Here is a 13,208-nt window from a genome sequence, read left to right on the forward strand (position 1 = left end):
ACTTAGATTTGATCTTAGTTTTACTGTTTGGTGCTTTCTACCATCTTTGTTACTGATTTATTGCTTTACTGTTGTATAGGTTAGTTGCTCCATGTACAGCACTTTGTATGCAGCGATGGCTGTTTGAACGTGCTCTATAAATACAGTTGAGTTGAGTTGAACCCTGGTCAGTCAGGCCTGCAAAGTTATTTTCATCATAATCAATGCATCCCATTTCTTTTAAATGGACTCCCCTTTCCCACATGCAAAAGCATCACCGTAGAAACACGCTAAAAAAATTATCAACCAAAAATTAGTGATATTGCAGTAGACAGAACAGACAGCTACATTCTGCAAAAAAATCTACAAAAATTTAGAGTGATATAGCGGGAGTGTGACTGATGAACTGTAAACACAATGTTCTCCTGCATGTTTGCAATTTTTTTTTTCGTTAAGGGTGTGCACAAAAGACGCTTGTATATAGTTTTTGATACGTGGAGGATGTTTTGAATTGAAAGTGGAACTATTCGGTTAAAACCAAAAATTTCCTGTCTGCACACAGCCATTTGCTATTTTGAAATGGTCATCAGCATATGGACAATTACAATTTCACCTGTTCAAAACGGCAATCGGAAGGCATGTGACCGCCGCAACAATAAATGTGTGCTCGAAGACGGGAGGTGGGAAGGAAAGGTGGTGTGTGTGTGGGGGGGGGGGTAGTTTGCTTCTTCGCCAGCTTGCCGCATGCAGACGGATGCGATAACATTTTTCACGCTCGACAAATAAGGAGAATTGTCGCCTTGATGGATGTGATGCTTGGCTAGACGGGCGCAGAGGAAGCGCGGTATCTGGCATATGTTTAGGGAAAGACGGCGACGTGGCAGCGTGGAAAGGCACCAACTGGTATCTTGCAGCTGGTGAGTGGCAGGGGGGGAAAAGGATGAGAGCGCCCAATAACAGACGGAAGAAGACGGAGCATTCAAGCCTCAAAAAGGGAACCGACTCGCAGCGCCATTTTTAGTCTTGAAAATGCTGAGCGTGGAAAGCATCGACTTGGTATTGATTGAGGCCGGCAGCTCAAAGTGAGGCCATCCAGACCAACTTTTTTAGGATGATTAAATGAGCCTTCACCCCTGAAAACTTTTAGCATCTCTTAAAATCTGACATTATTGATTAAGCCCAGTTGTTGGCCTTTTTTTTTTTTAACTTGACATTTTATTTGAAGAGATCGAGGTGCCTTTTTTTTTCTTGTTGCAACAAACTGTATTCAGCCGCAAACTTCTCACCTCCAACACACATTTCACGGGATAATGAGCTCAACTGAAAGTCTGCTCTGACATTTTCACTTGGGAGAGGCATCAAGTGCTCTCATGTGTTTTTGTTCAACTGGTTACAAGTTGCACAAGTTGTACATCAAGCCGTTCATGTCCGTGGGTATTTTTATAAAACCAAAGTGGTTCAGAGCAGAGCGGTCTCATGCTCAGCACACGTGCCTCACAGTTAGGAGGCTCTGAGTTTAAATCTCGGTTTCATCCTCCCTGTGGGAAAGCTTGCATTCCAAAATCATCAATGTCTGATTTATTTAAGATTTAAAATTGCCTTTAGTTTTTCATGTTTGGCAATTCGGTAAACCGCGCTGCGCCATGGCGGGTTTTCAGCAGACCGGGGGTGTTTTCTTTTATGCGACAGCAGCGCACCGCACCATTTGGTGACCGAAAGGAGATCGCACCTTAGATCAGCAGGTCTAAGTTGCACCGTAGGTGGTGTGATGCGATTTTGATGGATTGATTGAGGTACAGAAACTCAGTCCCTGGAGGGCCGCTGTCCTGCATGTTTTCCAAGTCTCCATGTTGCAACACACCTGATTCAAATGAACAGGTTCAATGTCAGGCTTCCGCAGAGCTTGCTGATGATCTGATCATTTGAATCAGCTGTGTTGCAACAGCGAGACTTGGAAAACATGCAGGACAGCGGCCCTCCAGGACCTGAGTTTGACACCCCTGCTTTAAAGAGTCGCACATGGATGAAATCAGAGGGACCTTGACATCACTACAATTGTGTGTGTGTGTGTGTGTGTGTGTGTGTGTGTGTGTGTGTGTGTGTGTGTGTGTGTGTGTGTGTGTGTGTGTGTGTGTGTGTGTGTGTGTGTGTTCCTGCCTGGACTGATGGATGCGTTCAGTGTAAAAGGGTCTTGGCATGCGTGTCCACTCACCGCCTAATAGCTTATTGAACGGCCGCAGCTAGCAAGGATTAGAAACCACCAAGTTAATCGCTTCGTGTGTGTGTGTGTGTGTGTGTGTGTGTGTGAGAGAGAGAGCAACAACAATCAACTCAATAACGTGCACGGGCCTTCCATAGATCTAGCAGACGTATTGGTCTAAAACATTTCACTCATCAATTGGGAGGTTTGCGTGAGTGGGCTGAAGAGTTTGAAGTGAAAATTCCTCCTATAAAATCTTAAGTGCAGAAGAGTGCCCCACTTGTGTGTGGGTTTTTTGTTTTTGTTGTTTTCGGCTTTGATGTTTAAAAGAGGTTGTATTTCCATCCCCGAAGCGCTGCCTTTTTTTTAATTGCCTTAAATGTCAAATGTTTGCTGGATGTCTTGAACGTCAACAGGCAGCTGCCCTTTAGATGTCACACACATATTGATGAGCAGTGGGGGGAGAGCTGCATTATTTGAAAATGCAGTGCACTGGAAAAAATAAGAAAAAAAATAAGCCCTTTGTTGGGTGATTATAAATTTGGAACATTTGGAAATCTGCACTATTCAGGACACTAATAATGCATGCATAGACGTTTCCTCTTTCATGTGTTAAAAAAAGGAAGGACTGTTGAATGAAATGGTGGTGGCTATAAACGGGAAGGATTTTACTCTAAACGTCATGCTTTTTTTTTTTCGTCGTACTCCCTCCTCAAAGAACAAAATGCTTTGACCTGATTTTAAGTCTTCAAGCTTTTTGGTCTGACCCTTTTTGCTGTTTTGAAAATGACTTTGTTTTAGCTCATTAGTGTTTTGGTCTTGCTTTGTTTTTAACTCTTCTAATGTTTTCCGATTTATGTGGCCGTCGTTACCTCCTTACTTGCGTGTTTAGTACAGACTTAACTTTTCCAATGAACACAGTCCGGTGCTGTAATTGGCCCCTTTAGTAATTGGGGGTATGGAACCTTTAAATGATTGGTGCATTAATTGGCTGTTTGACCAATACACTCTGTTTTCTTTTGTGTGTGTTTTTTTTTTTTTCGCTTTCTAGGAGGAGCCATTCGTGATGGTGTCTGAGAACGTTCTTGGCAAACCGAAGAAGTACCAGGGTTTCTCCATTGACGTCCTGGATGCTCTCTCCAACTATTTGGGTTTCAAATATGAGATCTACATCGCACCAGACCACAAGTACGGCAGCTTGCAGCCTGACGGCCAGTGGAATGGACTCATGGGAGAACTTGTTTTTAAGGTGACACAGCCATTATCTAGACGTGCACACGCACAAGATACTGTTATTAAAGCGCCATTTTAACCCTTTCATGCACCCTGTAACCTGATAACATGATAAGCTGTCCGCTGTGGTAACCGCTGTCCCTGAAAGGGTCAAAGCTACACGATTGGATGAATGGAAAGGAAATTTTACACTAGCAACACAAAAGGAGGCATTCCCTATTGATGAAAAACACTGTGAACCAATTCACAAGGGTAAGCGTGCAAAATGTCACATGCCATTGGCGTCACTTATGCTCACTCAGTATGGCCTCGGACTCCCTTGGGGGGGGAGGGAGGAGAGTGGGATTTTTGTACACACTCTTTTGGTCGCCTTCGAGCATTCCAGCAAGGAAATCAGGTCGTGTCCAAAGTAAATATTTACCATGCGGGCTCACTTTAATTCCCTTATATTGACAATAAAGCTTGAACTCCTTTTGCGGAGTGGAATATAATAAGATGAATAACACAAATGGGTTGTTATGTAATGTAGGAAGAAAACGGACCACAATAATACGTTATAGCTTCTCTGGACAAAACAACATTAGGCATGTGAAGACGTTGAAATTGATTCGTACAAAGTATATTAAAAATACAACCGTATTATATCAGTACAGTGAGTGGCACCTCGAAGTCTACAAACCGAGACTCAGTGCAGCCAAAATCTGATTCTGAAGTCATACAAATTCATCAAAGAGTAACATTCCCACGAGACATTCAGCGTGTGCTCGATTTACACTCATCATCCAAAGTTTCGAGGTTACATAAATCAGTAAATGTTATTAGTACAGCATCGACTGGGGTGATGAAGATCACCACAAAGTACCTCTTACTCATTTTTTAAACTGAATTATTTTATATTTGTATTGCTTTAATTTATTGGTCCTTTTAAACGTCTGCTCAAACTAAAGAAACTTTTGTTGGCAAATGATGACAACAAAAATAGCTCATAAGAGTTTAAGACCTGATATCCTTTCATTTTCCACAGTAATCTCGATAATAACTGAGTCTTCATTTCTCAAACAAATCCACAAGTCACTATGATAATTATTCAGAATATTTTTGTGCGACTTATAGCGTAAGCTCACCGGGATGCTCCACATGGCCGCTGAGTCCGCCATGTTAAACACTCTCATTAGGCTCTCTTATTAGCTAGTTGCTCTTTGACTCATTCATTAACAGGTTAAATCGACAGTGGTGCCAGATGCTGCAGTTCTGCCATACTATGCATATCTATAAATTAAACTCTCACACGACACTTCAAATCGTGTATGTTCAGTACATCTTCTGTTGTCGATGACTTAAAGGGAACCTACTGTATAATGAAAAAAATACTTTGAATTGCTTGTACTTGTGGACAATAGATCTGGAGTGGCTGCCTACCCAATACTGTAATTGTGAAATTAAACAACCGAGTGAATATGTTATTTGCCTAGAAATATACAAAATTCCTTCTTCATGATCATTTGGTGGAACTGTAATCATGTTTGCACACAAAATCTTTCCATACCCTCCTGGGATCACATATTGTATTCTGTCATCTCATGATCAGAGAATGCATCACAGCATATATTAGCTTCTACTCTAACCCTTTTCAGGGACAGCGGTCACTTCTGTGGACAGCCGATCATGTAATCAGGTTACAGGTCATCATTATTGGTGCATGAAAGAGTTAAACACTGATATTAAGTTGTTTGTTGGTTTTTTTTTTTTTTTTGGTGGTTTGATTTTTTTAGCTGGATTATGCGAGAGCAAGTGTGGCATTTGCATGTGTACTATCCAGCAGCTCCAAAAATTATGTTTTGAGCACATAGTTGCTTTAAACATGCACATATTTTGTACACACAATTATGCCTGCCAGTTATTGGACGGTCTAATTAATCTCTGCTGCATCTTTATCGATTATGCCAGCGATTTAGTGGCAGGTCGTCCAATTCACTTGTACTGCGTATCAACCATGAGTGCAACAGAATGAATAGCTTTGTGTTCACCAGGCCAAAGTTTTACACCAAGTAAGTCAATGTATAAGTAAATTGAGACTAGATCATCATTAGTTCAGTGGATATATACAGCATAGTAACTTTTGATGATATTTTTGTTTAGTTGTTTGCCGTGAGATGTGAATCTAAAATATGCGCCTTGGCTAAAAAATGTTGACAAATCTATTCAATTGTATGAATCTATTAATCAATAATACAAGACACCAAAGAGATAAGTTGTACCATTTTCTAATAACAAATGAATTTATGTGAAGTAGAAAAAACCCTCAAATACATTTCACGGCATCCTCGTACATAAACGTGAAACCACATTTTGTGGAGTGACAACGCCAAAGTCCGCTAGAATGCTCATCGATCATCTTTTATTCTGCGCGGGGAAGTCATTTACGATATGTTGGAAAGACTCCACACATGAATTATGTAGGAGACAGTTTACATGCTGCAGTAGGTGCTGCCATTTTGATTCGTGACAGTTCTAATTGCTCAGCAGTGATGTGTGTGAAGGATAGGATTTCTGAGATAATTACTACCCTGTTGATGATTAGGACAAAAATAAATGTGTTTATTTTGGGAGTGGCACTTGTGCAGATGAGTCGTATTGCATTTCAATATATTACAATACACAGCCATTGGGCACAATAGTTGATTCATCGCTAATGAAATAATCAAACCCTTAACATTGTTATTGAAAATATATAAAAGGAGCCAAAGATGTGTGTATTCTACGAGCTATATTTTTTTCAGCAAACCATCCACTCGAGGGTGGTCAATTTCAACCAGGGTCACATTGGCCAGGGACGGTATTCTATTGGAGTATCACAGTAAATACACTCGAAATCCTGCAGGGTCCTCGCAGATGTCGACAGCTGCGAGTGAAACTCCAGGGACTGGAAACATTTTAATTAGCTTTTCTTTTTTCTTTTGTTAAAGCTCAATTTAATTGTACTCACCGACTCATGGATTTTTCAAGTGCAAATCGTCCCAGTTTCAGGCAGAAATTAAGAAGTCATTTTGTCGTGTTGAATTCTAAACAGAGGAGAATACATGCAGGGTCTTATTATTCATATTTATTTTGTGTCGGGCCACATAAAATGATGTGGCAGGCTGAACCCAGCCCTCGGGCCTTGAGTTTTTACACTTGTGCTCCAGGCCCATGTACCAAAAAGGCCAACAAATTTAAGTGTACCTAACTTTTTGGCAGAAACCAGAGTGCTACAAAATCCTTCTTCTTACACTCGTTCTTGTGTGATTTAGTTTTTTACGAAATCGAAGCCAATTTTTATAACGGCAAGTGTATGCTTACTGCTGCAAGGATGGAGGAATGGCTAAATAGCAATTCCATCTACATCTGTAAGGGATGCTGAATTCTCCATCGGGATACTTGGTCGCTTGACATGAAACCTCCTGTCATTCTCCTCCATACCCACAGCGAGCTGACGTCGGACTCTCCGCTCTAACCATCACGCCGGAGCGCGAGAGCGTTGTAGACTTCACCACACGCTACATGGACTACTCGGTGGGCGTGCTGCTGCGCAAAGCCGAGCGCACGGTGGACATGTTCGCCTGCCTGGCGCCCTTTGACCTGTCGTTGTGGGCATGCATCGCGGGCACTGTCCTGCTGGTCGGCATCCTGGTCTACTTGCTCAATTGGCTTAACCCACCGCGACTGCCCATGGGCTCCGTGTCCTCCACAACGCTCTACAACTCCATGTGGTTCGTGTATGGCTCCTTCGTACAGCAAGGTACGTAAAAGATGCCTCTGTTAGCCCGACATGTAAAGTATGCTCCCCATTCCATTGTCTTTTTTAAAAAAAATGACAGTAACTGCTGGACTTATATGAAGATATATCAATAATTATACAATACCTGCAGTTGGTAATGAAACTGGCTAAGTTCACACGATTAGTTCATTGGCGGTGTATCCAAACTTTCCCAATGCAAGAGTGGATTGGCAGCTGACCTTCCACACTCAATAATAAGAAAACAGCAGGTAAGGGATATTTGTCCCACCGGGATTGACTTGCAGGGTAATGACCTTCTCTGAGTTATCTCTCCTAAAATTCCCTGCAATCCACCAGTAGGTGCTCAGGTGAAGATATCAAAGGAAAGGATTTGGAATGGAAGTGTCATGACCTTGAGAAGGGCAGAGGGCTGTGGAAATAAGATTTGGCATGATTGCGTTCGATTCCCATGGTTGCTGTCTCATGCTAACTAAGCAGAGGTCATGCGGAAAGTCAAGAAGTTTTTTTTTGTTTTTTTTTCCCCCCTCCCACAATAAAGAATTAGAAATCATGAAAATTAACCAATACGGACATTCTGTTCAAAGGTATCTTGACTTTAGACCTGATAATGCAGCATGTGCATCATTTGGCTTCAGATATTTTAGCTGATCGTGAGTGACTTCAAACTGTGCTTGAGGTCAGCGGCCAGGTTTTCTTTTGTATAAGTTTGACTGGAGCCTCATGCTAATCAAAAGACCTTGCATACTGCACACCATGCCTGTCTAGACCAAGAAAGACAACAATCGTACAAATTAGAATATGCATATATGAGCCCCAATAAATTAACCCTTTCGGGTACAGCGGTTATTACATTGGACAGCTTATCAGGTTACAGGCTATCATTATTTGTGCATGAAAGGGTTGAATTCTAAAGTCAACAACTTCACTTCAGCAAGCGCCTTTCAATGTCGTGAAAAGCCCTTGAAAAAAATAATACTTGTTATAATAAAATTAGCTGTCAAACTGTATGGGTCAAATGGTTCGAATGTGTGTTGTCGAGGACTGACACATCCATCCTACGGTTCTTTCACACTTTTTTTTTTCACTTCAAGTTACCCAGGTGAGGCATGGCGAACTCGTAAAATATTTGTGGCTTGGAAGCACTGACTGCAGGTCAAAAATGTCTACAGTGTCAAATAAAATCACTGCTTTGACTCAGTGATGGCTTTCCACTGGGCTCCTTTCTTGTCATACGCGCACAAACACATGTAAATAACTTTGCTTTTCTTTGTTTATTTATCATGAATTAAAGATGTCAGTCACTTCTCTTAAAAATATTCATATAAGGGTCAGAAAAGTGTCTGAAATGGCAACAATGTTGTCACATGATTGCGTTAGCTGTTGCTGTGCCTCAACCCCTTGAGCGGTAGTTTTATACTCCACAGTCTCTGCTTTGCTGCAGAGGGACTTCATCTCCACGAAAGCACTTATTCTATTTTGTTGTTCTTTAGCATGCGTTGTAGCGAATGGCGTATTCAGTGCATCTTTCGACTGATTTCTGTGGATTGGTTGTCAGATTTCCTTTGCGAGTTTGCTTTCTGCCGATGAAAAACCTGCTGAATGAGGCGTTGATGAGCATGCCGCCCTTTGCTCAATAATCCTCCATCTTACTGTAGCAGCTAATGGCGCTAATGATGATCCACGCTAATTGCTGTTTGATTTTTGGCAATCATTTCTCTTTTTAGGGGTAATTAACATTTTAGTCATGGTGTCATTAGTGAGGAAAACAAGTAAGGAAGGATCTCATTTTGAGCAGCTTGTCGTTGAGCTGCTGTGCACGAAACTGCAGCTGTGTGTGTGCGTGTGTGTGTGTGTGTGTGTGTGTGTGTGTGTGTGTGTGTGTGTTTTCGCGCGCGCGCGCGCGCATGTGCGTGTGCGAGAGGAGCGAGACTTTGGTCACAGGTGATTCGTCACTGATTTGGTGGGCTAGAAATATCTCGCTTAGAATTTAGCCAAGCATGAACACTCATCCCGCTTGCAGGATGAAGTTGAGCCCGCTGTAAATAGTCACCTGGAAAGCAGTGACAACAAAATGCAGTGTACTCTGGAAGTCAAACACAAGCCTTTGCTTCGTGGTTGTTCTTATTGGCTATATTTAGAAGAGAATATAATCTGTCAAAAGTCTGGACGCGGAGGGGTGTCTCAAGTCTCTAAAAATACAGCAAAAAGTCATCTCGATTTTTTTGGTCGGCACTTTTTGGGTTTTTTTTGTTTTGGGTTTTTTTTTGAGGGGGGTTTTCCACTCCTGGGTTTGGAAAATGTGTTATATGTAGTGACAAAGTTCTGTAAGTAGACATCAGTTTGTAGCCCTGACTGTCGCGGTGTTCTCACTCCACCCAAGTCTTCAGTTGCATGATCAGCTGTATAGTACAGCAAGTGGATAGTGGGTAATTTTCTGTTCACGTGATGTGGTTGGTAAAATGCGGAGGGGTGTGTCAAGTCTCTAATAAGACAGCAAAAATTCACTTGATTGGTTGCTCGTCATTTTTTCTTTAATTCACTTGAAGGTCTGGTCAAAGTCATTCAATGGAAGGACAAATTTTGTAGAACTAACTCCGCCCCAGTTGTCATCTACTATATCGTGTATCAAGTGGATATTTAGTTTTTCTTCATGTGATATACAATGGTTGATAAAATTAATCAGCGTTCATGTTGCAATATATATTTACTTAATTGTATAGTTCATATTTTACCAAGCTGTGAGACCTTGTCCCGGTAAATTGGTAAATTGGTACTCTCCAGTGATGGCATCACACAAAAAAAAAAACAAAAAAAACAAAAAACAAACAAGAAAAATTAGAACACCGAACAAGATTTGCTGACATCAAGTAAGATAACAATTTGAAAAAATTTTGGATTGATGTTTGAAGTCTATTTTTCGAGAACATTTCAGTTGACCTTGAAAGTTTAATTGATTGTTACATAAGATGAAGACAATGACTTCTTTCATATTAAAGGTTAACAAAACTACAGCTAGCACCCTATTTTCCATTTTTAGTTCTGTCGGCAACAAATGTCAGGTTTTCTAAAAAGAAACAAAAATAGAACAAAAAGAAAATGATCATCATAAGGGAAAAGGGGACAAAAAAATTATAATGGCCTATGCAGACCCTCAAACTAATATACCGTTACAGTCCATTTGGCTTTATTACAGTCGTTTTGGGTAAAGATAAGTCTTGTTAGCCTATCCAATAGCCCCCTAAAATGCAAAATATAGTTTCAAATGTACAAAACAGCCAGTACGTGCAAGATATTAAAGCAGCTTCTTGAATGCTGCTGGCAGCCTTTTTTTTTTTTTTTTGGCAGGCTCATTGGCCAGATTTCCTCTCATCATATTGGGACCAACGTCCAGTGCGTCGTAATGTCACTGTTGTGCCTCATTCCCTTCACATGAGGATCACTGTCTTCACCGTGTTGCCTTGTACATTTGAGAGAAATTCTTCACTGTCCTTGTCTTGACTGATACTTTTGAACAATGAGATCCCTCTAATACTGTGAAAGCTCTGTCGAGCATGCCTTTGTGCTGAAAGATGTGGCTACAAAAATGACAGGAAACGCTGACTCTCATTTAACACAAGTTAAAATGTCATTGGTAATTCTCAGCACAGCAACGTCGCCAATTATAAGATGGTGTTCACACTTGCGCAACCACATTATCATGGTTTTACTTTTACTTCCCCTCCCCGAAAGACTTTTTTTATATAATTGAGTCGTACAGGTTATGCTTCAGGTTAATGGTGGGAAAAAAAAGTTTTGAAATGATTCATATTGGTCTCATTTTTCTCATACCACAAAAACCTGGAATTTAAACAGGAGTTTGTAGACTTTTGACATCCGTGTTATTTATCTGGTTCCAAGTGATGCCTTATCTTATCATCCCATTTTTAAGGTTCTATATTTTTGATCCGCTTTTGGACTATCAAATTCTGCTTTACATTATGTTCAAGCGTGAACCATTGAACGATATTAAAACTGAAAGATACTTTTAAATTCAACATCATTCACTATTACCATTGCATTGAATCCACTACTGTGATTGGCTGGCGAACTGTCCGTGGTTGGCCTCTCCCCTGGCTCAAAGTCAACTGGGAAAGGCTCCAATTGACCCAGAGCCTTAATGAAGAAAAGCGCTGTCGTAACCAGATAGATGTATGACATTGAACCCGCTATTAGGGATTTTTAGGAGGAATTGGTGCATATTTTTCCAAGGCCCTTCAGCAAGGGAGTCCTACTATGTTCGACTGCAGAATTGAACATTCTCAACCACTCTGCCCAACTCGCCAATCAATGAATCAATGGAAAAGCACACACAGGTTATTTCCTCTACAGTTTTCACACAACCCCTTTCTAATAACTTGTGCATCAACCTGGAATCCAACCCTTTGGGAACACAGTAGGGGAAAGGGAATTGATGTGGCTGAGAGGATGATTAGAGGGAAGTCAAACACCTGAATGTTTTGCTTGGGGCCTTTTTACGCTGACTGAGCGCGAGAACAAGGTGCATGCTAAGAGACGACATCCTTTTTCTTTTCATATTTTCCCATCTCCTGTAACTTTCACGTCCTTGTTCCTTTGGGTCCTCAAAGTTTCGCACTCCTATGCTTTCTTCCTCTCCCATCTTGTTCTTTATTTGGATTTATTAGCCTATTGCCCGAAGACAACTGTGATAGGCTCCAGCACCCCCGCGACCCTTGTGAGGATAAGCCGTTTGGATGGATGGGTGGATGGAGAATCTATGTCTCTAACTCTCATGTTGGGTGGTGGGTGCACATGGCTTATCCCAACTCACCAAGACTTAGTTCTGTGATGCTTTTTCATTGGCAAAAGTGGGTAGTAAAAGATAACCAAAGAAGAAAAAGTCATGAACCATTGCTGGATGGTCATTGATCGAGCAGGTTTGTCGTCACAAAATAAACACGCTAACAGTAGCCATTGCTCGTGTTTACCGGTAGCGCTGGACAGTGCAAAATGGCACTGCAGGGTCTCCACTTTGCCTCGGAGGTATTGAATCAGGATTCGGTAACGACAAATACTCAAAATGAAGGGACTTGTACTCAGACTCGGGCGCACAAAAATGTGATTGGGACATCCCTACTTTATTTGTTTATTCATAGTTCATCCTTGGTGGAGGTCTGCGCTCTGCAGGTACTTGGTGGCATTCAAATGCTTCATAATCCCTATTGCATTGTTAAAGCAACAAGTATAACGGGAGTCTCAGACTTTAGCACTGTATGTGTGGTTGTGATTTGCATGTTAAGGACTGAACGGATGGTGAATGTGTTGTATCTATGAATTGTGTGTTTTATGGAGGATGATGGCAGTATGATGACTCATGCTTCGTAAGCTTTGGGGTTTGAGCGTCGACTCCTGGCTCCGGCATCCTGAGATGTCCTCCCCGTGGTTGTGTGGGTTTTCTTTGGGTACTTTGTTTTCCTCCCACATTCCAAAAATCTGCATGTTCGATTCATTGAAGACTAGAGAATACCTTGCCGCCAACTTGCCCGCAAACCTAGTTAGAGGAGGTGGTGTAGAAAATGAATGTTGGATGAACGGAGGATATGAAATACAGTATTTCCATAAGGGACAAATTCACATTTTCATCTAGGTCAGGGGTCCCCAACCTTTTTTGCCCCACGGACCGGTTTAAGTCAGACAATATTTTCAGGGACCGGCATTTAAGGTGTGGCGGAATTAATACAACAAAATAATATGGTATGAGCTGCATGAAAACTGTGGTGTTTTCGAAATATAATAATAAACACAAGGAGCGTCTAATCTGGTCGCAACACTCTTATCGCTCTGGTAATGTTTAATGCCTTCAAAATACGATACAACGCAAATTCAAAGTGCATGAAAATGACGACTCACCACAGCCCCGAGCTTGATTTTCTGCAATCAGACAGTCCCATCTCGGGGTAATAGGAGACAATGACACCTCAAGTGTGTGGTTTATGTCCAGTCTACTTCGTAATTTTGTTT

The 13,208-nt window shown here is 41.4% G+C and overlaps 1 protein-coding gene across 4 annotated transcripts in view; it reads left to right on the top strand.

The window, feature by feature from the left end:
* Nucleotides 1-13,208, top strand: part of grid2 (glutamate receptor, ionotropic, delta 2) — a 163,706-nt gene that overhangs the window by 76,828 nt on the left and 73,670 nt on the right. For all 4 annotated transcript variants that reach the window (XM_019888840.1, XM_019888847.1, XM_019888864.1 and 1 more), the window contains exons 8-9: nucleotides 3,231-3,428; nucleotides 6,878-7,190. In XM_019888840.1, coding sequence (XP_019744399.1) covers nucleotides 3,231-3,428; nucleotides 6,878-7,190 — 511 coding nt within the window. The remainder of the gene's footprint in view (nucleotides 1-3,230; nucleotides 3,429-6,877; nucleotides 7,191-13,208) is intronic.

This window comes from Hippocampus comes, unplaced genomic scaffold (genome assembly GCF_001891065.2).
Source record: "Hippocampus comes isolate QL1 unplaced genomic scaffold, H_comes_QL1_v1.1 scaffold155, whole genome shotgun sequence".
NCBI lineage: Eukaryota > Metazoa > Chordata > Actinopteri > Syngnathiformes > Syngnathidae > Hippocampus > Hippocampus comes.